This window comes from Filicampus tigris, chromosome 4, assembly GCF_054856515.1.
Source record: "Filicampus tigris isolate MCC_2025a chromosome 4, RoL_Ftig_1.0, whole genome shotgun sequence".
NCBI classification, from domain to species: Eukaryota; Metazoa; Chordata; class Actinopteri; order Syngnathiformes; family Syngnathidae; genus Filicampus; species Filicampus tigris.
Window position 1 is genome coordinate 10058417 of NC_141220.1, and position 26011 is coordinate 10084427.

Genomic DNA, 26011 nt, shown 5'->3' on the forward strand with positions numbered 1-26011 from the left:
GGCAGTTAATCCCATCTGTCGGATAAATAGCATAAAAGTCACAAAGGAGCAAATGATAACATACAGCAAAGACTACTTGACGAATGTGTTAGATATAAAATACTGCTAAACAAAAGCTGAAATGTTAACAGTTTCCTCCTTCATTTGTCTCGGCGTATCTCCCTGTGAGCTGCTGCCCAAAATCTCCACTCCCTCCCACCCATCTGGTTGCAATATCAAGAGGAGCACAAATCAGACACTTGCTCTCCTCCAAGCCTGGTGCAGCTTGCTGCATTCATGCTGGCAGGGAATACTGACAAATGGCCGCTCAGCGCACCCACTGACGAGGAATCGCACCATCTGACACTCTGAATCCCATTTGGATAAGGAAAGTGAGACATGATGTTCCTGGCAAAAGGTACACCGGGATAAAGAGAATAGCGCTCAGCACAAAGCCCACAGGTTGGTTAAGTGCATCACATTATGTGCTGCAGTTTTACAGACTTCAAATGTGACGATCAAATTGTGTGATTCCCTATGTGACCATACTGGAGTTGTTTTGTAAACACTCAAGATTCTATGCTTACCACTGACACCTGTCTTTCTATTACAATGTCAAAATATATAAAGACTGTGACAGTCAGGCAGGTGGGAGGGGTGGTAAAAGATGTGGCTTGAAAGAAGCGCAAATTACATCAGGAGACATCATCTACAAAAGAGAAGAGGATCAGAAATAGAAGACAGACAATGTTCATACATTTACATCGCAGCCTCATCAACTTCTGTAATGGTGGTTTGGGTAAAATAATCTACAATCTGCTCAGTGATCACATCAATTTTGACATGGAGAGAGAGCATAGCACACGAACAAGTGCAAGATGACTTTTCTCTGTCCATCAGTGCACCTATTGCAATAAGACACTTTTGACAAAATAAGACTCCTGTAATCTGCTTTTCTTTTCCTTCTAGTATTTGGGTGGACCGACCAGACACAGACAAGCAGAAGAATAAAAAAAAATATTGCCATCACCACCTCTTGTCCTCTCCTTTAGTCACACTTGCATGTTGAGTAGTGCCTCATGCTTTGCAGCTTTATGCAGTGTTATTACATCCATAAAAACATGAGTGTGCTTGTCCAACAGCAGCAAGGCTTCTTCCGTCTAACCTGTGTATGCCTAACAAGACTGTATTGGGAACGAGCGTCAATATGTGGTTGACATTATTGAATAGTAATTACCGTTGTGCATTAAAACGCTGGTATCTGATCGGCCGGTACTAACAATTAAAACGCCGATGCCAGTTATCAATAATGGTATCATTATTTGAACGCAGCGCGCATATTTGAGAGCCTCATGCGGAAGGAAAATACGAGGAGAAGCCTTATCCATTATTAGCGTTATTGGTTATCGGTCTACTTATGTCTAGTTTGGTGAAAAAGGTCGCTATAAGGACACACATCGGAGGCAGTTGCTTGGGGGGACTTTGATAATATCAAGAGCCTGCAATTACTTTGGGGGCATGTCGGCTGGATCTTTGTCTCGTAGCAAAGTATGTTGCTTTCGTTTGACACAGTACATCGATCACTGGTTTAATGGTGTAAAACGTCTCTCATGAAATGGTTTGTGTCCAGATAAACTCGTCTTTATGACCCGTCGAAGCTTTTTCGAGCTCGCCCTAGCTTGCTGACTGCTAACAAAGTGACGAGTTTGTTTACAACACATCGCTTATTAACCATTTTTAGAAACACATAACGGACTGTTATCTCACTCACTCGACCGCCTGCCCCTCTGGCAGCATACAAATGTAATGTCACGCATTGGGGGGTCGGTTAGAATCACTGAATATATTTTAGAAGTACAAATGCTGCACTTTGCTTTATTACAAATGTACATTCATGTGAATACAGTATGTATCCCATGTCTCACTCTCACAAGCACGAAGATCTATGAAAATAGGCTGTTTATTCAACATATGTATTTTGTGTGTATATGTCACTACAGATACTTCGCATGTGATGATTTAAATATGAATAGAGCGCAATTCTTTAGAATTACAAAAGAAATTGCGATTATTTTGGATTTTTTTCAAACGGTGAGGTATCGGTACAGTATCGGCATCGGCCAATACTGCACAGCCAGGTAGCGGAATCGGTATCGGGGCCAAAAAGTGGTATCGGAACAACACTAATAGTTATACAGCATTTAGACTTACGGTTTGATTATGTTTAACTTCTTAAAAATAGGTTTGCTATGTTTTTTTTGATAACATCAACTCTGGGTAATCTGTGATGTAAACAGAAGCTTTGTGGGTAATGCAGTGTTATTGCTAACTTGTGTTCGCAACAGAGTTTTGAAAGTTACGGTGCATTTCACCCCAAAAACTTAATACGATGCAAACCTGTAGCTGTATGAGTTTAAACTGAGAATTATGAGAATTTTATGTCATCACATTACCGACTGCAATAACATTCAGTCCACTCACAACATTGTTTCTCCCGCCAAGTGCATTGTTTACAAGAAAGCTGTTAATTTAAATATTCCCTTTAGACACACTTACAATTTATTTACTTATGCAGAATATTTTTTTTCATCCCGCCGACTAAAATTTCTCTAAAAATGTGATGATTCAGAGGGGAGAGTGCAGAGGAAGGTTAACATGGCACACAAGCACATACTGGTACTTGATTAAAGCAGGCTGAAAAGCTTACAGATTCTCCCTGATCTACAGTAAAAGTCACAGCTCAGTAGCCTTGTCTGCCATCCTTTAATGGATTTTGATGAAATATCATTCCAGTGCAATCATTCAACAGGCATGTACACATTTTCTATAAAAAGAGCACAGATGTGAATGATTAACTGTCTTTCTAACATGAAGTAAAGAAAAGTAGCACATTTTCAGTAAATCATATTTCACAAAAGGAAAATATGTCCTGCAATGATAACGACATGCTTTAGTATCTCCTTCCTTTGTTGGAGTCCTTGGCATGCCTGTGGCTTTGACATTCATCTCCACTGGATGAGTTCACCACTTGGAGACATAATTAAAGCCCACACCATAGGTCATCAATATAATTTTGAAAACAAAATCAATAAACATGTGTACAGATGTGAGTTAATGTCAGTATTGTGTATGAATGCCTTGTTTGGTAATAGCTGTGTCAGTGTGCATGTGGCTTGTACGAATGCCATTGCATGCCTGTGTGACCCCTGTCAAGCGGTGACAGCTGGCATATGGCCCCGCTCTACCTCCGCCAGCCACAGAGTACACCTCGGACCTCTGCCGTTTTGGCTGTGCACCAGGAAAACAAGTTAGTGTCAGTAATTAGGACAGATAGTGAGCAGAGAGAGCAGAGGAAGATGTGCTGTGCATGTGCTCCATTATGTCTGACGGACGGGAATTTTAAGGGATTCATTGATTATTTATTTGCAAAGTCCTCCGAGTTGAATACTGAGGAATGTTGTCACCAAGCTCCATTGGCAATAAAGTAGTGTAAAATGTGTTCTGTTGAGCCAACTGGTATACAATATAAGTCACACCCGCAAATTTTATAAAAAACATTCCGCCCCTGTCTCCCGAACACATTAACTTTATAAACTGAATGTACAGTATTTCACATAGTGTGCCATCTCCTCTGGTGTGCACTCCTTAGGTTGATGGTGGTAATAGTGAGACATAGGTAAGAGTGGATTAATGGCTTCCAAGATGTACACATTCTGCAAACTAAACAAAAGCTTGCTTTCGTTCTTCTGATTATTTTTTGGGGGGGAATACTCTTTTTACCTGTGCGTACTGTTGGATGTACTATTTGAATGTTACTGCCAAAAATATCAACTTTTTTAAATGATCTTAATAGCGATGCTAATTTCCCATTGTACTGTATGTTAGCATGCAGTTAATGATAGCGGCAGTAATGCTGTGTTGAAAGCACTTTGAGTGAACATGTATGACTATTAAACAGTTTGAAGCAAGAAGACTTTGCACCTCATTTAGAGACTTGTTCACCATCTTCCAAAATAAACATTGCAATGTTTAGGAATCGATTGTATTGAGAGTAAACCTGAACTGACAACCATAGGAAATAAACAAGGGGGAACAGCAAAAAGTGAAACAGAAGCAAAAATGATGCTAAAGCTGCAAAAAAACATTAACAGCCAAAATAAGGTCCAGAATCTCTTTTGATTTAGCTGCTTGATTGTGTGTTTCCATGGTCAGGTCCATCGCGTTCAACCTGAAAGCTGCACTGTCGGCATTATGTCCAATTTTGGGCATGATGAGGGTGTGCGGTTAAGAAGAAGAAGCTAAGAATGAACAAGGGCGTGATGCTCCTGATCGGGAAAATACAAATAAAAGCAGCCGTAAATTGGGGCTTACAGTCTGAACTTTACAGCATGAGTCAAAGAAACTATAAATATACACTCACCTGCCACAACATTAATGTCCCTTACACAGTCTAATGAGACCGGATGCAAAAATTAAATGAAAAGTGTTGTCTTTAAAAACACAGCTACTGTAAGACGCACAAAACATACAGCTTCACAGCATAGACCAACGGTGTTTTATTTCATTAATGCCTCACACTTTTAGAAAACATCACAAAACACCTGGACTCTAGACACAAACATATACATTTTATTCATGGACTTCTCCTCTGCTTTTAATACTGTAAACATCAATCAGAAACTTGCTGCACCGCCTGACAGACCATCACTGCAAAAATCAGCTATCTAACCTAGACTTAGAATCTTATGTCAAGCCAAAAAGTGTTTTTGATCTTGTTTTGAGAATAATATACTATGCAAGAGCAGAATTTGTGAGATTATTCATTCAAGATGTGTCTTTTATTTCTTACTTAGTTTGTATATAATACAATTGATTCATTTACATGCAAAATAAGAAATTATTGACAAAGTCTCAGTTTGATGTTTTCAGAGAATCTTTAAAAACTTGTTTCAAGAACCTCCTAGTAACTACTAACTGGTGTACCAATATCAACACACTTCATTCACACTTTTTGTGCACTCCAGGGCGGCACGGTAGTTAACTGGTTAGCACGTCCGCCTCACAGCATAGATAGAGGTTGTGGGTTCGAATCTGGCCCGGGCCTTTCTGTGTGGAGTTTGCATGTTCTCCCTGTACCTGTGTGGGTTTTCTCCGGGTACTCTGCTCCCGCGCCAATCCAAAAACATGCATGATAGGTTAGTTTCAACTTTATTGTACCTAATATAGTGCTTGGAATTTGTGTTTCACCACTCATTTTGAGATAGTTCTCTCTTTTCAAAAGCCAAGAAAATCTTTCTTATTTCAAGAAATCAAGAAAGTGTAATTATCTTACTGCACTGGCAGATCATTTCACTTGTTTTTAGTCTGAATCCTCTCAAAACAACTATTTATTTCTTAAATTTAGATTTAATCAATTTAATTGCATTTTTGCAGTGACACCCAACACTGCATTTATGGATTTATAGGACACACCACAACAGGAGCTTGGTGAATGGTTTTAAATCAAGCAAACTGGTTTTAAACACAGAGCTTCCTCAAGGTTGTGTTTTATCTCCCCTCCTCTTCTCCGCATACACTAACAACATCTCTTGCAGCAGTGAAGGAATGACACTTTTTAAATAGATGACATGGCATTGGTGGCCCACATGACTGGTTCTGATGCTCTGACTCAGTACCAGCAGACAGTCAGCAACCTGTTCCAAACCTTCAGTGAGAACTCACTGGAGCTCAACGTCACCAGAACAAAAGCAGCACCGGATTTAAAAGAGGATTTTGTGCTTTAGCTAAATCCGATGGTTTTCACCACAGAAAATTTGAAGGAATTGAAAGTGTGGAAGAGGCAAACAAACTTATTACCAAGTTACAATAAATAAATCTGTCACTTTCCATTTCTTTTTTATTTATTTATCATTATTATTTTTTTAACATGCCCCAAGTGCATGTAAATTGGATGTATGTGCCCATCCTACTTAGCACAGCATTTAAAACTTGGGACAGAACAAAAACTTTTCTGGGAGAGGCCAGATCCAACTGTCACAGTTAGCTGAAACAACCAAGAGACAGAGGAAATGCAGTGTTGAAAGAAGTGATGTCATTGGCAGAGATGGGCATTCGGTCCCAGGGACAAAACGGCCTGTCGGTCCTTCCTGGACAGACGCCCATTTTGTGGACGGATAGACGGACACAGGACAAGAAGTCTTTTAAAAAGAAAGGACGGAAGTTGGTTTTCGTACGTCCCTCTACTCGTCCCTAACAGGGTCAAGTACCGACTGACGTGTTGTCTTGGGTTCTTTTCAAAAGAAAGACCACAGTCTTCTTCTGCGATACCACAGAGCCGTCTTTATCTGCTTGCACAACACTTTTCATGTGCGTTCCGAGCCCATTTCAGTGACTGATAGAAACACGTCCAGTCAATCTTGTGTGTGTAATCTGTGATAAGGTATGTATTGGTGTAGGAAAAAGGTGGATAGCAATTTTGTTTTTCTTTGTTAATTAACTGTTAACATTGTCTGTTCACAAACAAAGCAAATATTAGTTTATCATGCGCCACAGAAATAGCTTTTGTTGACATTCCACTTCCCTCAGATGGGACATTTTGAAGTAGGAATTAAAAAGATTAAGGTTTGGAAAGAAAAAAATATATAAGCTGTCATGACACTTCATGCAATCATGTTCCATTAAAACATTCTGTATTTGGAATTTGTGCAATGCCATGCTTGGCTGAGTGGCAGATCTAATAATTACAAAATTAAATATATATTTGGACAGAATTTGTGAAAACAGAAGATTGCTCTGCATTGTCAAATGTACAGTAGCTGTGACATTGCTGCTGCTGAATTCATTTACAATGTAAACTAAATACATCAATAAAGGCCTTATGTTTGGCTTGGGAAACCAAACATCTGTCCATTTTTCACAAATATGAGAATATAACATGACAAAAAGAAAACGACATCAAGCTAATACCTCTGTTTACGTTTTTGTCAACATATTCGGCACTCTTGATTTGTTCTCCATTTTGCCATGTCCCATATGTGAAAGTGATTGAATGTAGCTATATGACAGTTTAAACGGAGAATTATGAGAATTTTATGTCATCAGATTACAGACTGAAATAATATTGAGTCCACTCACAATATTCAGTTTCTCCTGCAAAGTGCATTGTTTACAAGAAAGATGTAAATGTAAATATTCGCTTTAGACACATTTAAAGACAATGTATTAATTTATACAGATTTCTTTTTTTTTTTTAATCCCACCTGACTAAAATTTCTCTAAAAACACTGTGGTGAATCATAGGGGAGAATGCAGCGGAAGGTTCCCACATACAGAACTGGTAGTTGATTAACTACAGTAAAAGCCACAGCTCAGTAGCCCTGTCTGCCATCCTTTAATGGGTTTTGATGAAATATCATTCCAATGCAATAATTTACGAGGCATGTACATATTTTCTATAAAAAGAGCTCATATGTGAATGATTAAATGTCTTTGTCGCATGAAGTCAAGAAAAGTAGCACATTTTCAGTTAAATCATATTTCAAAAAGGAAAATGTCTTCTGGAATGATAACGACATGCTTTCTGGTTAAGGTTAGTTGCTAAAATTTTAATGCGTGCACACTATGAGTCACCAAACCTCGGTGATGAGTCATGTAAAATGGAGAAAGCAACAGGACCTGTGCCTAAAAGATAGCAGGCCCTCACAACAAGTACTCAAGGCTAATTGAGGATACAAAAAAGGAGAAAAGTAATTACCTCTGGTTTCCATGGCAATTTCTTATGGTGCTCTGTAAGAAACTTGCGGATGTGGGAGTGGCCTCTGCTGTTGGAAACTCCTGTAATTGGCTCGTCATCCTTGAAGAGAAGGAAATTAAAAACACTTATTCCCCTCAAATTACAAGACAATTCATGCTAAAGAGACACTTATGCAAGGAAAACCTGATTCTAAGTCAACGGTTTAATCCTGCTATCGACTCACACATCCATCTACGCGCAGAGGCGCAAAATCCATCCATCATCATGAATACTCTCAATAACAGAGATGAAGTACCATCATTAGCTCAAGCCGCAGGCCTGTCTCATTGATGGGAGTGCTAGAAGCTTAAACTGTCCATTATGCTCAGCACACACACTCGTGCTGAGGGTTATTCCCCTTGTTAAAACCTCTGTGGAACTCTCGTCAACACTCATTCTCACTTCGGCCTTAAAGTATTTTACACTGCACCATTTTTAACTGAAAACATACAAAAACTGCAGTAGTCTGACTTAATCTCAAATCCACCACTTTTGGGTGGTCTTATTTCAAAATGAGACCTACAGGATTTGGGATTTACTCTCAAGGCCCGTCTATTAGGCTTGTCAAAAATATCGATACTTCGGTACTTACTCGATACTAAACATTTTGAACGGATACAATACTAGCTTGCTGTGGCATCGATATTACCGATACCAAACCACTGACTTCGATTCCAACAGCGCTTTGCCAACGTCTGCTCCTAATGGTCTGCTGCTCCCGCACACACTGCCGAAGCCTGCCCCGTGCGCCCGCCCCTCCCTCCCTGCTCTGCCGAGTGCAGACTGCTCGTCGACTCCCTAGTTAGCCGCGCGCATGAGCTACAAACGAAGAACTACCGATTAGAAAAAAAAGTGTGCGCCCCGGGCTCCTGCAGCCAAAGCTGTGTCGCAATAGCACGGAAGCTTGCCCCCACTCGAGCTGCCGTGGTCCTTTCGGTCAGCGACTTTGGAGAGTGCGCCCGGCCCTTCCCACGGATCTCTCCAGTAGCCGCCGCGGTGGCAGCGGTCGCCCTTCGCGGGGTCGCTGATCCTGCTCGGGCCGGGCCGGCCCAGCTGGCTCATTCGGCCGACGCGGAGCCATAGAATGGGTAGGGCTCATGACCCAAAGTCAGAATCGGCTAAGTACGTCTAATGGCAACATTAAACCAACAAGTTCAAAACGCAAATGCACATATTCAGCTAATATTTATTTTATAGCATACGCAGCTATAGCATATCGTCGCTGTCCTGTGAAAAACACGTATCTCCAATTTTGGAAACTTTTTTAATTTTCACATTAATGCGATGTCTCTAACACGGAAACAACATTCTTGAAAAAATAAGAAAAATGAAGAAAATGGAGATAAGTGTTTTTCACATGACAGCGACGATATACAGAAACACTGTACACACATATGCATCATATGTTTACATAGACTGCTTAGATTGGATAGACTTCCTTGCTTGCCCATAAAATGCAGCGTTGTGTTTGTCCTATATATTTTCTTTCTAAAGCAAGACAAGGTTAGCCAAGTGTTCAATAGCATGTTTTCAGTAACAGCTGCATTATTGTATTGTCTTGAACTTCTCAAACATAAAGCTCTTGTGAAAAATAATTCTAGATAATAATGCAAAAAAAAATGTATTAAAATAAATACTGGTTTAAAACAGCCCTTTGAGTAATCCATGGTAAAGTTCACAAATAGTAAAAAGTTCATGAAATTGAAGAACAGTGAAGTTTATGTGATTTGTCCAAACAATTTTTTTCGTTAAAAATCGAGGGCTGAGTCGTCGTTGTTCGGGGGCGATGTGCTGGCCAGGGGTGAATCCAGTGGTGGTGTTTGGCCCAGCAGATGGGTCTGATGAGGAAATATCAATCTGTTCTGGAGGGAGTGGTGTGGGGGGATTGGGTTTCAACGTGTGCATGATGGTCCTTCAGAGTTGAGGCAGATTCTCGTCTTATCTGTTGTTGCGGGTAAACATGGCCTTTGTTGTGAGAACGTGCCGCTCCGTGATGCACGCTTTGGACAATGTTGGCAGTCAGTAATTTGATCCCCTTCTTATTAAGATAAATCCCATCGCGTTGGAAAAAATGGTAACGTTCCCAAAAAATGGAAAAATTGTCAATAAAATTAGCAGAATGAGAAGCACAGATGCTTCTCAGCCTTGACAGGGACATTATCCGGCTGAAACGCTCATCCCCTTGTCGGATTGTAGGCAGGGGTCTGCTTAAAAATACCTCTGCGTTCAGAGATTGCATTTTTTGTAGAAGGTCAACAAAGTCTTACTTCAGTATCTCTGATTGTTTTTTCAGCACATCAAATGCTCCTGTGTGAATTATGATCGATCTGACAGTCAAATGCTCAGCAGCAACCTTCTCGACTTTTTCAGAAATATCAGAAACCATGTCATTAGCAAAACACAGAACCTTTGTGTGCTTTCTGCTGCAGTGTCGTTTGACGCCAAATAAGGCTTTGTCGCCTATTATCAGTGTTTGTGACCCAGTAGCTGATCTCTCGTGGTGAGAGGGTCCACTTTCATACATTTCATTGGTGCATTGGTGATCCACTGAAGCTTGCTGGTCAGATGACAGTAGGGCAAACCTGTTTCTCAGTTTGATGCCCGTGTTTTGTTTTCCTTGTCCGTAAGATGGTTTCCTTTTTCTTGCCGGTGCCAAAGTCCAAGACTGATTTCTTGGTGTTGATGCGACCTCTTGGATGAGAACAATTTGTTCGCGAGCAGATCTGGCTGTTGGGCGAAAACTCCTCATTTTTGGCTTTGCTCCCTGCAAATTCCAGGGAGGCCTGGTGGATGGAGCTAGCTGTCTGTTAGCATGCTCGTGTCCACTGTTTGGAGACACTTGGGAGCGTGGTATCATTGATTTTCCATTCACCTCCACATATACTTCGAGGCGATGCATTTTTGCCTTCAGCCCCGCCATCTTCTGAAGGAGTTTGTGGTAGTCTTCTGTGGGGACGGGAAGCATCTCGCTTCTAGCCTCGTTGCTACTAGATGTCTTGTAGGACGTAGTAGTATTAGTGGTATTGTAGTATTGTAAGTTTGTAGTATTAGCAGGCCGTGCTGACGTTATCGTGAGGAGGTAACGAAACATGTTGAAAAAATGTCCCGGCAAGCTGTCTTAAAAATGAAAAAATAATACAGCCACACATATATAAAACGTATCCAGGAGAAGGGCAGAGAGAGAAAAAACAAAAAACAAAGCAGTTATCAGCAAAAAAAAAATGCAAGCAAAGCAGGTGCTGAGCTGCAAGCGTCTACACACTACGAAGATGGAAGCTTGCGCGTCTTATCTCCTTGGGCAGGTTGTTCGAAAGTCGAGGCGGCCATATGAAGAATACTGGTAGTTTTACGCCTGAGATGGCTAAACATGGGAGGATTTTGCTACTTAACTTAGATTCCACAAACACAATATTAATCAGAATGTCATATTTAGACAGCAGTGGAGGAGCATAGAACATATTTTTGCAAATATTTTTGGGAGGTTGACTTCCACTTTAATCTCATGTACACCACCAACTTCACAGTTTTTTCTGAAAGTGTGCCAAAAACATGTTTCCTCAAACACTTTGTATGTATTGTATGTCCAAAAGTAAGCAAAGGCAAACACTTGTAAGAGGTGCGTGAGTTATGGAGTCTGCACGCGGTTTCACAGATGACTCCAACACAGAGATTATGTGTCAAAGAATGAACGATGCACGCGGACAAGAAAGGGTCGGTGTGAATTTGTGAGGACCTATTAGCTGCCCGTAATGTCAGGGGTTGTACTTATTTTTAAGGGGACTTCTGTTGAAAACGGGAGGGTTGGCATCTTTACCATCCATGTCTTAAAACCGACACTTTTCTTCAAGACCATAAACATGACAGATTGCCACACTGCCACAATTTGGCACTAAAGTTGTTGCAGTCCCTGTCTCAGCACCATTGTAGAGGCTTTTTAGTCGAGGGAGCATTATAATGAGACCTCATCATGCACACGTACCACCCACAGAATGCCCTGTGTTTCATATTTCTCAAATCCAGCCAAGCACTTCTTGCTTTCCCGTTGACGTTTACTTGATGGCAACTAGCCATTCACATTTCTTATGTACAGTATGTGAGTTTACCTTTGTAAGAGAGGTTACATTTGTAGCTTATTGTATGCCATTACAAATATGACAAACAGTATGTTATGATTTTAAAAAGCAGTTGCAAACATAACCATGCAAGCCTTAACTTGGTCTTGATCAAGAGTTGATCTTGCCGTGGTTGTATGTTTACATTTACTGTGACTTACCAAGTTTTAGGGTAGAAGTTTGTGAGCATGATACAGTTATCATTTTTGTTTAGGTATGCACGACCCCTTTCGCAATTCACCTATCAAAGCCTGAAGCCCCTCATCAGACATCTCTCTAAAGCCTACGGTCGTCTTTGGAGTCACCCTTGAAAAACCTAACATTTTCGCCACCTACAAAATAATTAATATCTCGGCCCCTGTAGCAGATAGAAACATAATTCCAAAATAATTTGAGATTTTAGACATGGCTTTCACACAGGCCCGAGTTTATTAATCTTTACTGTTTCAATCGAAGACGCAAGTGAAGTAATATTTTTAATTAAGTGGTAATTACCATGCTGTACTCTCTTACAAATACGTTGAAATTGTCATTGTCTACGAACATAATTCTTAACCATACATCACATTTGGATGGTTTTACGGCTTTAAAGTTCGCGAGCGTGTTGTCTGTATCACTGCCGTGACTTATTGCAGAGATCCGCGATCGACTGTGCCGCCATTACTCCTAGAAAAAATTCTGGATATCCTCCAACAACTCACGACACCGTCACATGTATATTCTGATGCATTTCATTGGCTAAGAGACCAAGAATGGGATTAAAAAAAGAAAATGACGTATACGCTCTCCCGGCTTTAAAGGGAGAAACACGCAACAGCGCTCCCGGCTTTAGTGGTAGAAATGCGGTTATGTGCTCACATGCTTAATGAGTTAAAACAATGGTGGATCACAATGTGCTTATAAGGCTTCTTCACTTTGTCAAATTCTTAACTTACTGTACATAGACAATGATGATGATTATTTCAACAACATATTTTGTATAAGACCAAGGAGTACAAGCAGCTTGTTTACATATGCAAAGTGTGTTGTTTTGCTGACATCACTAATTACTTCTTCACAGGTTTGTTAAACTTGTTTTGACAACGAAAGAAAAACAAAACAAAAAAAACATTCACTAAAGAACACTTGTCCGTTTCCACATTGTTTCCACCCATTCCATCCACACTAGTATCCAGGTAGCACTCTCACCTAACAATCTCAAAATAAAGAAGAAAAACGTATTGCTTGAATTGCCTTTTTTCAAATGAATTACAACAAAAACAGGACAATCACAAACATAATCTGGTATAGGAACCAGGTTGAGGTAGGAAAGTAAGGATGCACCTCAAAGTGCACTATTCAACATGCAAAACATTGAAAGTTAAGTAGCCAAGTACATACCAGTACACACCTGTTAAAATGATCGGGATCGTTATCAGTCTTCTCAAGAGCTTGCTGATGAGCTGATCATTTTAACAGGTGTGTTACAGCAGGGAGAGATTGAAAACCTGCAGGACAGGTGCCCTCGAGGACCGGAATTGGTGACACCTGTACCTGTATATATGATTGGATTATCAAAAAGCCACTCGCGGCTGAAACCAGAGCAAGGCCATCTTATGTTGTTACTTTTACTGACAATTTATGGTATTTTCTTCGCTGAAATGCTGTTATCGGTGCAATTTATATGCCAGCATCGTTGTATGGAGTGATGTGAGCCTGTCAAAGAATGAACATCACTGTTTGCATCAAACATTCAGAGCATATTATCTCAGTATTGTGATCTGTGACTGACAGAGGCTAGTTTTACAATTCGCAGTGAATTTTGTCCAGAAGGGCTTTCTTTTAATTCATTGTTGATGGTTCTGACAACATGATGCAGATGAATCTTTGAGTAGCACTCAGAGATATGCCTTTTAAGAACATTTAAAATCACATTCTTACCGATGAAATGTGCATGTCGTACTTCTCCCAAATTTATTGGTACAACCGTGTGCCGTACACAGAGAAATTTTCACCGTAAAGACAGAAAATAAAGTGAAAACGCCACAGAGAAATCAATGCATTCAAGTTAGGCGGGCTTCATGAAAGGCAATGTAAGATGGTCACCGGTGGCTTTACTTTACCTGACGGCATGTAAGCGGCATAGTTATTAGTCCATTCACATGGCATCACATTTTGATGACGCATGTGCGGTGTGACTGTTGGTGCCCGCGGTTGCCAAATAATGGCGTTTTATGCCAAATTAAGGCTTGTTTACATTTTGTTAGCCGGGTTTTCTGTCAAGAAAACCTGGCACTCTTGAAGAAAAATGAACTACCATTGAAAAAACGTTCATTGGCCCCAGAATGAGCTCGTTCATAAAAATATTCACGAAGTAAAAATACACTACGTTCAGTTCACGTTCGCCCTATATATGAATGAGTGAACGAACTTTCTTTTATGGAACTTGTTCAGGTACAATGCTGTCTTTTGTGATCATCCACCCTGCTGCCAAGGACCTCCTCCCCAAAGACCGCAATATCTCCACAAATGTACTATGCAACGAGAGCGCTGAAAGCTTTAATATGCTATGAGGCATATTAAAGTTAACGCGGTCATGTGAAGGGCAGGACGGACCAGTGGGGAGCAAAAAGTTCTCAGCAGTGAAGAGATAAAAGTCTGCTGCTCCAATGGTAGGACCAGGGGAGCAGCACTGTTAAATAAGTGGTGAAGCATCTTCCATTTAGCAGAGATTTAAAATATGCGTACCTCCCCTGTGACAAGTTTGAGGGGTTTTCGGCACCGCACAACTGAGGGTATTTGGAGAGAAGGTGCCAGTTTTTGCAAAATATTTTTGGGAGCAGAAGAAGTGATTTGACAGCCGACTAATGCTGAGTCTTTGATTACTTTTTTAACTTCCAAGGGAGCGAGATGAAGGAGGGCAGAGAAGGTAATGATGAAAAAGTATGACAACAGGCTTCCCTCCTGTCAGCTACCAGAGTAACTAAAAGAGCCCGATGTGTGTCGTTAACACTCACATTCTGACCTTTATCACCAAGTCACATGCTGAAACCGTTGTGAAGGCAATTTCCTCACTTGGTATGGTACGGAAATTAAAATGGAAGAGACATGTTGAAATAACTGCACACATGAGGATGATGATGATGAGGATTATGATGATGATGACGATAATAAGCAGTTCAGATAATGGATGTATAGATGATAATAATAATAATAATAATAAGGCGTGGTCGACTGGTTAGCACGTCCGCCTCACAGTTCAGAGGTCGTGGGTTCGATTCCGGCGCCGGCCTCCCTGTGTGGAGTTTGCACGTACTGCCCATGCCTGCGTGGGTTTTCTCCGGTGCTTCGGTTTCCTCCCACATTCCAAAAACATGCATGGTAAATTGTTTGGACACTCTAAATTGCCCCTAGGTGTGATTGTGAGTGCTGATGATTGTTTGTCTCTGTGTGCCCTGTGATTGGCTGGCAACTAATTCAGGGTGTCCCCCGCCTACTGCCCGAAGACAGCTGGGATAGGCTCCAGCACTACCTGCGACCCTTGTGAGGATAAGCGGTATAGATAAAGGATGGATGGATAATAATAACAACAACAATAATAATAATAATAATCTAAAGCTTTCAAATGTGTTGATGTCATATTATAATCCTCAATCAGATGGCATCTGAATTTTATGACAAAAAAAAACTATTTTTACACTAAAGACATTTAATATGTATCAGATTTTCTTTTCACTGTAGGACAAGGTGTGCCCAATAAGTGCAATAATCAAATGTGCAATTGACTGTTTATTACGGTATCTGGAGGCAACTGTGGCAAAACAGTGCGCACTACTTGACTGCAACCAGCAGGGGCCCTTTGAACAGTCTCAACAGAGCTTGTGGCTTGAAGTAGAACAACATGACATCAGCCAAAGCTTACGTTCCCATTCTGACCATGACACGGCCATTCCAAAGCAGTGTAATTCAGCTTAGTGCAACACTGGCATGAAAACAGACGTTCTGAACATTGCAAGAATGAATGTCTCATACTTTGATTCAAACTCTAAATTAAGATGAACAGAGTAAGTTTAACTTGGCTAGTGAAGTTATTTATTTGACCATTTGATTCATAATGACATAAGTGGAAATGTCCACTCCACAGAACCACAAAGTCAACTCCCGTCTCCTCCATAAACCATGTAGTAAGCAAACTAATCGACGGGCAAACCAACTCCATCACAATGGTGTGCTATTCTTTATTTCTTTTTTCACTTTTGTTAACAGTTCAGCCTTGGCAAAGATTTATTTGCAGAGTACATGGTCATTATAGAACTGCCAAAACAGTGAATCTAATTGTGGCCCAAGACTTATCATACACTGACAAAAGCCTATTTAAGAATGATTCTGGAAAAAAAACATTACGTGATGACTTCTTGCAAAAGTTGCTGTGACACTGGCAAACCATGAGGATGCATGCGAGAAGACAATTGAGCTGACAGCTAATCAGCTTTCATTATCAGGCCTACCGGACTATACTATGATGGCTGTATAGCAGATGATTATCCTGGAAAAGTAATGATCTTGTCCATTCAGTTTATAAAAATGCTTGCTCGGCTCAATCGACCCAAAGTCTTCTTATCGATGAAACTACAAAGCCTCAGTTTAAGTTGTTGACCTAAGGTTGCACCACAGTCTTGCCTCTATAACTGAGTATCGACTTGATGATGCCAAGCTCTTGTCATCACTTATCGCAAACTACAAGCATCGAAGATTTCTCAGTCTCTAAATTAGAAGCAGACTTAATTTTTCCTGGCGCGGAGGCCAAAACCTGTATCATCATGTTTCTGTTGTTGTTAAGGAGCCTGTTAAACTGTCTCATGTATTAAAAATTACATAACAGCAGAACATGGGAAAACAAATCACGCTAGTGAAAGCAACTGTTTATCAAATCTTTATAATGATATCAGTCAGTAGGACGATACATGATTTAAAGCGAATTAAGAACATTCAAGCTCACGGGACTTTTTGATACCAGTAGAGGTTGTTGCGTGCGTTGTCATGCATGCATCCAAACGAGCACATCATTGATATGCAGCCTGACTCATCGAACCATCGTACCACTGCGCTGGGAGTTACAGTAGCTGTTCCCTCCTTGCATGTTCACACAATACATACACCCATACACATGTGTCCTTGCTGATTGGAGCAAAGAGAAAGAGGGAGTGTGTCCTAGAATAACAATGAGTCTAATGAATCTCACTTATTAAACACAAACAAGCACAGGTCTGCAAGGGGGGAGTCCAAGTGCTAGACAGAGGGAAAGGGATGAAGTAGAGCACAAATCTGGGGCGCCGCACATACATGGCTTCATCACCCTCCCACCAGGATCACCCGTGCACATTAGTTCAATGATTCTATGTCCACACACACTTTGAGCAGAGAACAAAAACAAACATGGAATGGTGAAAGTTTGAGCAGCATCCAGTTTTGAAATAATGCATTCCAGGGTCATACTGGCTCCATTCTTAACCCAGTATTAACATTTTATAGGCAAGTCTTCAGTATCATTTTAACATTCATTGGCATTTGACAAGTGCAAACGTTAATCCTCTCATATTAAAATAAAATTACTCAACTTGGATGATGAGGGTAATGTTAAGGTGATTGTCTATTGATTTCGCCAAATGTCACTTTCAAACGTGTTTAACTCATTCACTGCCAGACATTTTCAGACCCTCTGACTTTTACCCTAAAATTTAAAAAAGAAAATAGAAAAATAATATAAATAAGTTCCGGGGATTCAATGGGTGGACTGTGAAAAGACAATAAATACCAGTATGTATTTGGCAGTGAATGAGTTAAAGGGGGAAGTCTACCCAAACATATTTTTTCCCAGGATAAGTTCAATGCAGCCCCACTAGTCTAAACATGGCATTTTGATTAATATTGTGTTAGTGGAATATGATTTAAAGCAGCAAAATCCTGCTGTTTTTGTCAACCTCAGGGGGTGGCCATTTTGACACTTGCTGTCAACTAAAAATGACATCATCAGTTTAAATATCACAAAAAATGTGAAGTTAACCATTGTTTACATAACAACAATAACACTTTCTATAATCGCTTCGTTTGCAACTGCTACTGCTATGTGAAGTGCAGAGATGAGCAATTTACCCTTTTTTGCCGGACCATCCTCCGTCCCCGACCTGGGTAGTACCCTTCTGTCCTCGTCCCTCCGTCTTTGTTCATAAAAATAATCATCTTCCGACCCTATCCGTCCTCGTCCTTTTAAAGCGCTCCTGTCCTTCCATTCCATCTGCCACACAGAGTTACATCTCTAACGCTTGCTAAAGTGAAGTGTGTGGACTTGTGTGGCATCATGCACAGAACTGGTTTGACAGAAGCATGTATCGCACACTATAGTGGCGGACTTTAGAGTTACACGACCTCAGAGGTGTTCAACTTTAGAGGTTCCACTGCAAAAGGGTGGGCTGTCTCTCTGCTTTAAGATTTGATAGGCACATTATTGGACCTGTCTCTGGAATATCACTGTTGAAATGGGGCAGCTTCTAATGCATCAACGTCATGAAAAGAGTCACAGAAACTGACAAGAGAAAATGAAGCAATAGACTGTGGTAGACAAGAAAGAAAGAATGAGCAAAATGAGAGTTGGCAATAAAGAGAGCAACTTGGACATAAAGCGCTCAGAACAGTGAACAATTGGAGGCTGTTAAAATCTTAACACCCACAATTTTCTCGGGAAAAAGGCTGCTTTTGCTTGAACACTGCTGCTAAACAGTGAGCACAGCAAAAGTCATGCTCACGAGCACTGATTTGTACTCACAACAGCCCTCGACAATAGACACAAACTAATTGGAATGTTTCCATCCTCAGCTTTTCAACTGACAAGTACGCTCATATTTTATAATGCACAAAAAGTATCTCTCTAATGAAGTAGAAAGTAGCACAGTAAAAACAAAAACTTTAAACAGAAAATAAAAAAGTAGAAGTCAATATCTGATGTGAATTCCAATTTATCATGTCGCACATTTGCATTCCCACTTGGTACGAGGCAGATTTCATGGCTCAAACATTAAAGCCCCACAGACTGAAATGCAAATGTTGCCATGTGCCAGTCACGTCCTATTGGCCATATGAATGACAAAGGCTAACAAATCTAATAAATACATACATTGACCTATATAGATTATAGGCTTGTGGACGTTCTCATTCATCCAGGTCATAGCTTTCTGAGTGTATTCAACCCATTAAGGACGGGAGCGCATAACCGTCTTTCTACCACTAGAGCAGGGAGCGCTGTTGCGTCTTTCTACCCTTAAAGCCGGCCGGGAGAGTGTACACGTCATTTTCTTTTTATTATTTAATTATCGGTCTCTTAAACCAATGAAATGCATCAGAATATACACGTGACTTGCGAGTCATAATGGCAGTCGCCCGTCGATCGCGGGAGCTCTGAAATGAGTAACAGCAGTGATAAAGACGACACAATTGTGGACTTTGAACCAGTAGAACCAGTCAAACGTGATATATAGTTAAGACATGTTTGTAGACAATATCGACATCTTTGTAACAGAATAGATGATGGTAATTACCACTCGATTTTTTACGTTAAAAATACATCTTCGATTGAAACAGTAAATAATAATAAACTCTACCTGTGTGAAAGCCACATGTCTAAGCTCTCAAATTCTTTTGGAATTATGTTTCTGTCTGCTCTCATCTGAGAAGGATTCATCAGTTCATGCAACAAGGCTTGGGTAGGACAGACCAAGCCTGAGATGGTGTGGAAACCCCAACTCTTTATGCTCCATGTTGGTTGTATAGATTAAAGAGGAAATGCATTTTATATTCTGTAATGAACGAATGGTTTCTCTATTATAACTATGGAAAAAAAACAGTCAGATATTTCACTTTGTAGTGATTCACTCGCTTTACATCTGTGCAAACAGCATGGGGTCAGTTCACACTGTGTGGCAGTGTGAATGCAAGTGTGAATGGTCGTCTGTCTCTATGATTGACTGGCAAACAGTCCAGGATGTATGACCTGCCTTTTTCACAGTTTTCTGGAATAGTGTCAAGCTATGCGCATCCCTATACTGGATAAGTAATGTAACTCAACCATAGTATAAGGCCCTGCCCCACTGGAAAGTTACTACAGTTAAACGTACTGTCAAATAACTAACACTGAGAGACTATGATCTTTAAATCACTTGGTTTCCTACCACGGTGAAGCCACTGTAGTCACCCCTGCATATACAAGTAGAATGTGACTGAATTAGGCTGCTTCTTAAGACACTATGCACTTTAAATGTCATAACAACACTGCATGTGGAAGAGAAAAACAGGGATTTAACAGAGTGGGTGCCAAAATGATCCCAGTCACCTCAGATAGCCATGACAATCTAGTGACTGGCTCAGGCACAATAAATTACTCAGAGGAGAATTAAAACCCGTTGCCATTCCAACCACCCACGGGTGGTTTTGCGGGTCGTGCACGCAGGACATTCACTACATACTGAACAATTTCAAAGCATTCCTGGGTATGTTACATATGGTTAGAAAACTGAGTTTTCGCAGATTCGAATGATACCAAACATTATAAGATACAATCATATCTGCAGGCTCGGCGAGCATTTAAGTCAAAACAATGCTAACACACATAAAATGTGCAACTCACCATTTCATCCTCAAATGTCCGACACAATTTCATAATCCATCATCAATGATCATATTACGTCGACAAGAGTCCAGTAAAAGTATTCCAGTAATATAGTTAGTCCACAACAAGCCTGACATCCATAAAGCCACGTTATTAGCTGCTGCAACCGTTAACAGGTTGCTGTCAGATACATATAAATATTACATATGTACATATTTTCCATCAGTTACCTTCGACGGATTTAGACACACAAGCTTTCAAAATATAGGATGGACCTTAGTTTGATTGATTGCTTACTTGATCCAATAAACTAATGTTTCCCATGTCAGAGTTCAACAACAGCCAATGAACATATTCCATGCGTAAATAGTACCACCCGTGCACATGGATGATTCGTCAGTTATGCTTGCAGTCACAACCAAACTTGTTAAGCTGGTGATTGACTCATTCAACGGCCAATAAAATTCTTTAAAAAAAAACATGGAAACAAAAACACCGGGCGTAACTTGCGTAACACACACTTTCAAAGTCCAGCGACATCAGGGCTGTGCGTCAGAGCGCACGTCATATTGCGTCATCTTTGATTTTCTGAGTTTTTTTTAAATCTGGATGTAGGATATGATGGCGCCAGGTCTTACTTTTCATTAGAACTCATGATTGTTGAAGCATTCCACAATAGCAGCCTTTCCCCTACGTATGTGAAGATGGTTACAATGGGATCACCCACATGGCATACTTTTGGTTCGCCTGGACATCCCCTTAGTAAAACCTGTGTAAAATGCTCATTTACTGTCATATTATAGTCAAATTTGAAATGGAATTGGAGGAGCCTTTGAGCTGTAATCCTGTTGTGTTATTTTAGTCCACCACCTAACACAACATTTTCCAGGCAGATTTTTGGAAAAAAAAAATGAGCGGACATAAAATCCGCCTTCTCTTATGTATTCAAACTTCCATAATTCAGTGCCAGTCGCACTAAAAAAGATTCTGACAATTCAAAGTGTTATCTTCAAAAAGCGACCAAAACTATGCTGATACTCCAAATGGTTCAAGTACAGCTTCAGTTTTACTTAGGGTGCACCTTTTTAGGCTTTCAGGTAAAAATACCAGGGGAGTGGCAAGGGGTTTTAAGAGCATCGGAGTCATGATCTTGCAATTAGGCGTTTTAGTCTGCTCAGTATCAATACTACTTTGTGAGCCACAATACCTTCACATCCAAATTCTAATTTTCTTTAAGTGTCTGTCAAACAAAACCCCAAAACTATTCAGTTACAACTATTCATTTGAACTCTTGCAGAATTTCGAGCCATGAGAAAATCAGTACTTCTATTTTTGTCCGCCGCCTGCATTATTCATACAAGACATTACATGACGGTCACTGAGACAACAGCAGAGTGGCTGAGTGAGGAAGAGCGGTAAATGAAAAATGGAACATAAATAAGAGAAGACTGCAGCAGTCGATAATGGGAGTGATAGAGTCTGCGGCTTCAATTCATTGTTTGGAAGATTAATGGCCACTGCCAAGATGAGAGAAGAAGGAGAAGGAGAACACTTTTTTTTTTCTTTTTTTTTTTTGGAAACACACTATTTACGAACAAAAAGAAAAAATGACATTGAGAAAACATTACTAAGACAAACTAATCGCACCAAGAATTGCATTTGACCTTCAGCTTTTTTTTGTTGGGACACACTGCATAAAATTCCCTCGTAACTCAGAATTTCCAAACAAAATATAGCCTTGTAGAAGCAAAACTCCAGTTTCAACCTCTCTGTCTCGTTACACTTCCACAAGGCCACCGCATTCAAGTTAGGGCTCTGTTCAGCACAAGGTAAGGAGGACATACTGCATTACTTTCCGCATTGTGCACCCGTGCATAGCTGGCAAATGAGCCGTGTCTGCTATACTTCCTGGTCTCCTGTTTCTTCAAAGTACATTTTGCGTCAGTAAAAGACCATCCGGCGCTGCATCTTTCACATCAAAAGTGGAATCTCACTCGGTAGACCTATTTCATAGTATTTGGCTGGAAACGAAATGGCTTATTTATATCAGAATAAATGTCATAGATGCAGTCCGGTCGTCAAAGCTGTGTGTATGTGATTGTGCTGTCTAGTCCAGCGTACACACACGTGACTGTTGTCTGCATGTTTAATGTAGTTGGTGTTATTTTTAAAATTGTTTTTAAGGTTATTAAACGTACAAATATGAAAATTAAAGACAAAATATTAACATCTCATCTGGAACATCCAAATAACAGTGATTATCATGTTTATGTATGATGACAAACAAGCTTTAAAAATCAACATGAGAGTTATTGATTTATACCTGTGAGATGTATAATGTCAACAGGATCAAAAGAGAAAGTATTCAATTTTTTTGTTGTATACACTAAATATTTATGCACTTTAAAGACACTTTATCCAAATACAGTAATTTCCTTAAGCTTTTTCATTAAGCCTTGTTGTGATAAACTCTCACTCTGGCTACCAAGTAGCTCTTAAATGCAAAGTGGGAAAAAATTATCTGCAGGTAAATAAAACAAAGTGAATATTTAAGAGGATGTTGTTTCAGTGCAAGCAAAACGCATTGCCTTCATAAGAACAGTCTCACTTCAAGATCAACTACAAGAGAGAGCTTCATACAAGATTGTAATCTTTTGACAAAGTAATTAAAATGATCAATGATGTGTTTCAGTACAGCCTCGCAAACATACTCGAAGAGAGTACGCCAAAGCTGCCTTTAATCATAACGTAAGTAGAGCTTACATGTTGGATTAGTAGGAGAGGAGAAAGTTGAAAGTGATACAGGAGTATAACAGAGTCAGGATAACAATGTGCATGACTCTGTTTTCTGGACAAGTGGTTTCGAACCAAAGCGAAATAACCAGCAGCCGCTTGCCATCTGTGTGAGGCTTATGCTTTCAATCCAGGGTGATTACTTGTGATGGGATGTGACAAAGGGCAGCAAGCAAACAACAGCTGACACTCATCTTGGACCTTCTTGTTGTTGGTTTTCACCTAATCACTCAGTCTGCTGCAAGAAACAGAGGTACCTGGAAAAAAACTGACCATGTACTCAGGAATAATGCACATTCCTTGCAAAGGTGTGCTGACCTTTAAGGAGTAGTATCTTTACTTCTTCGACTTAGAATAGGCTTACAAACCACACTGATATTACACTACCCAGTACTTTTAGGAATGTCCAACATTCTATGGTACAAGAGGCTGCTTTCCTGGGTTTTTAACGATCTAAACTTTTGAGACTATTGTTTGTCCATTTTTTAATTTGTTTTTTTTTTGTTTTGTTTTGTTTTGTTTGTTTGCACCTGGAGTTTGGCGATTTCCTTGAAATGAAAGCTGAGAAAGAGCCAAGGACATGTAATGAAAAAAAAAAATCAATATGGGGATAAAGGTATTAGGCCACCTACACATTACACCTACAGGATCTTTTATGACATGGCTTTCTAAATCCATAGGCACAGTCGTGCAGCGTGGGTTGTCAAGCGCGTGGGACGAGTCAAGTACTTACATCCCCAAAAACCATGGCTACAGCATGTAGCACTCCCTGGGTCTCTTCCACCAGTCCAGTATTAAGATGATTTTAGCCCAATATTAACACCTCTATATCTGCACAAAAATAACACAAGTTTTGCGAGAGATAGGGAAACGTAGCAGTCTTTCAGTCTGTGAAAAATATGTCATAAAAAAGAGAATATCAGAATATCCATCCATCCATTATCTATACCGCTTATCCTCACAAGGGTATCGTTTCTTTTTTTTTTTTTTTTTTTAAATCAAGACAACATTGGGATTAAATTCTATAAATTACCACCACAATACACATTATACCAATTGTATAGTTATTGATCATGACAGTAAAGACAGGCATTCACCTTTTCAACATTAGAAAGTAAAATGTACTATTCTTATTTATTTGCTATTAATATATTGCTATTATCATTATGTACCATATATTTTCTGTAAACACAAATGACAAAAACTATAAGTGGAAAAAAAAATCAAACAATTGGATCTTGAGATTAAAAACTGTTTTTTTTTCCCAGTTAGTTGGACTTGTTTTTAAGTTTCAGACAGGACAGGGATAGGCCACAACACCCACATGCATACAAATAAGATGTATCTTCAGCAAGACAAAAATGCATGTTGAATTTTCTTTAATACATGTTTTTTTTTTGCTCGTCTTGGCAAACCATATGAACATGTAGACAAAAACAAAAGGCGAAGTCAACAACATCGCGTCACGTCTGTTCATTTAAATGCACATATGATTCAAGTTTCCAACTGAGATGCAATAAAATTACTGGCCCTTTGAACACTGACAGCCATGACAATGAGACAATCTCAAGACCACATTCCCTGCACCACTGCACAGGCATTAATATGCCTTTGTTCAAAGGCATGGTTCTTCCTGTAAAAAGTTTCCACACCCCAATAACACGACTTTAAGATGACGATGAACTAGGTAGGAACGAATACATTTTATTAACTGTCCTAGTGCACCCTGCGGAGGAAACTAATTTAGGCCAGATCTTGTTCTTTCGGTCAAGACCCGCAGCTTGTGACCATAGTTGACGGTAGGAAAAAAGCTTGACTGGTAATTCAAGAGCTTCACCTTTCAGCTGAGCTCCTTCACCACAACAGACCAACACAGAGTCGTGTATGACTGCAGAGGTCAATTTGCCTGTCAATCTCCTGCCCATTCTTTCCACACTCGTGAACGAGACCCCAAGATTCTTGAGCTCCGCCAGTCAGGAAGGATTTCATCCCTGACCCGGAGAGGGAATTTTAGTAAATTTTGCTTTTCCGTCATTCATCATTCATCAGTGGCCAGGATTCCCGTCCATCAATCGTCAGTCTCTCATTTTTCATGACGAGCTGAATTTTAAGTCTGTCAGTTTAGTCTGTCAGTTAGTTTGTCAGAAGTCCGTTGGTCCGTCAGTCAGTCCCCACAAAAAACTTCAGAAAGACCGTCACTAATGGACACAGTTAGTGATGATTACAATGACGTGAAAACCACTTTACGTCATTCGTCCTTTTGAAAGGTGTCCCGTCATTCGTCAGCAAAACAGGCGTCCAACAGTGGCGGACTGACAGACCGGCCGGTCAGTCTGACGGAATGCCGTCACACCTCTGTGTGTGTGTGTATGTTGCTGGAGCCAATACCATCTGACTATGGGTAAAAAGAAGACTACAACCTTAACTGGTCGCCAGCCAGTCGCAGGACACACACAGACACATGCTGGCCGCATAAAACGCAGGCGAGTGTACCACTACACCATTAGCGTCTTTTACAGCGACCGGGATAAGCCTCAAATTGTTAGTTTTCAGCTAACTTTTGACTCATCTGCTAACATCCGTGTTTGTTTCTCGCCGCTGAATTTGAATCTATTCAAACTAGCAGTGATCAGGGCCGAGTCAAGCCATTAGCTCTCAGCTAACTTTGGACTCGTCTGCTAGCTTCTACAGCTATGC

General features: G+C 40.2%; 1 protein-coding gene across 1 annotated transcript in view; it reads right to left on the reverse strand.

Moving 5' to 3' along the window:
- The window catches only part of b4galnt4a (beta-1,4-N-acetyl-galactosaminyl transferase 4a), a 173117-nt gene that overhangs the window by 54515 nt on the left and 92591 nt on the right, over window positions 1-26011 (reverse strand). The window contains exon 3 of the mRNA XM_086028668.1: window positions 7733-7831. Coding sequence (XP_085884794.1) covers window positions 7733-7831 — 99 coding nt within the window. The remainder of the gene's footprint in view (window positions 1-7732; window positions 7832-26011) is intronic.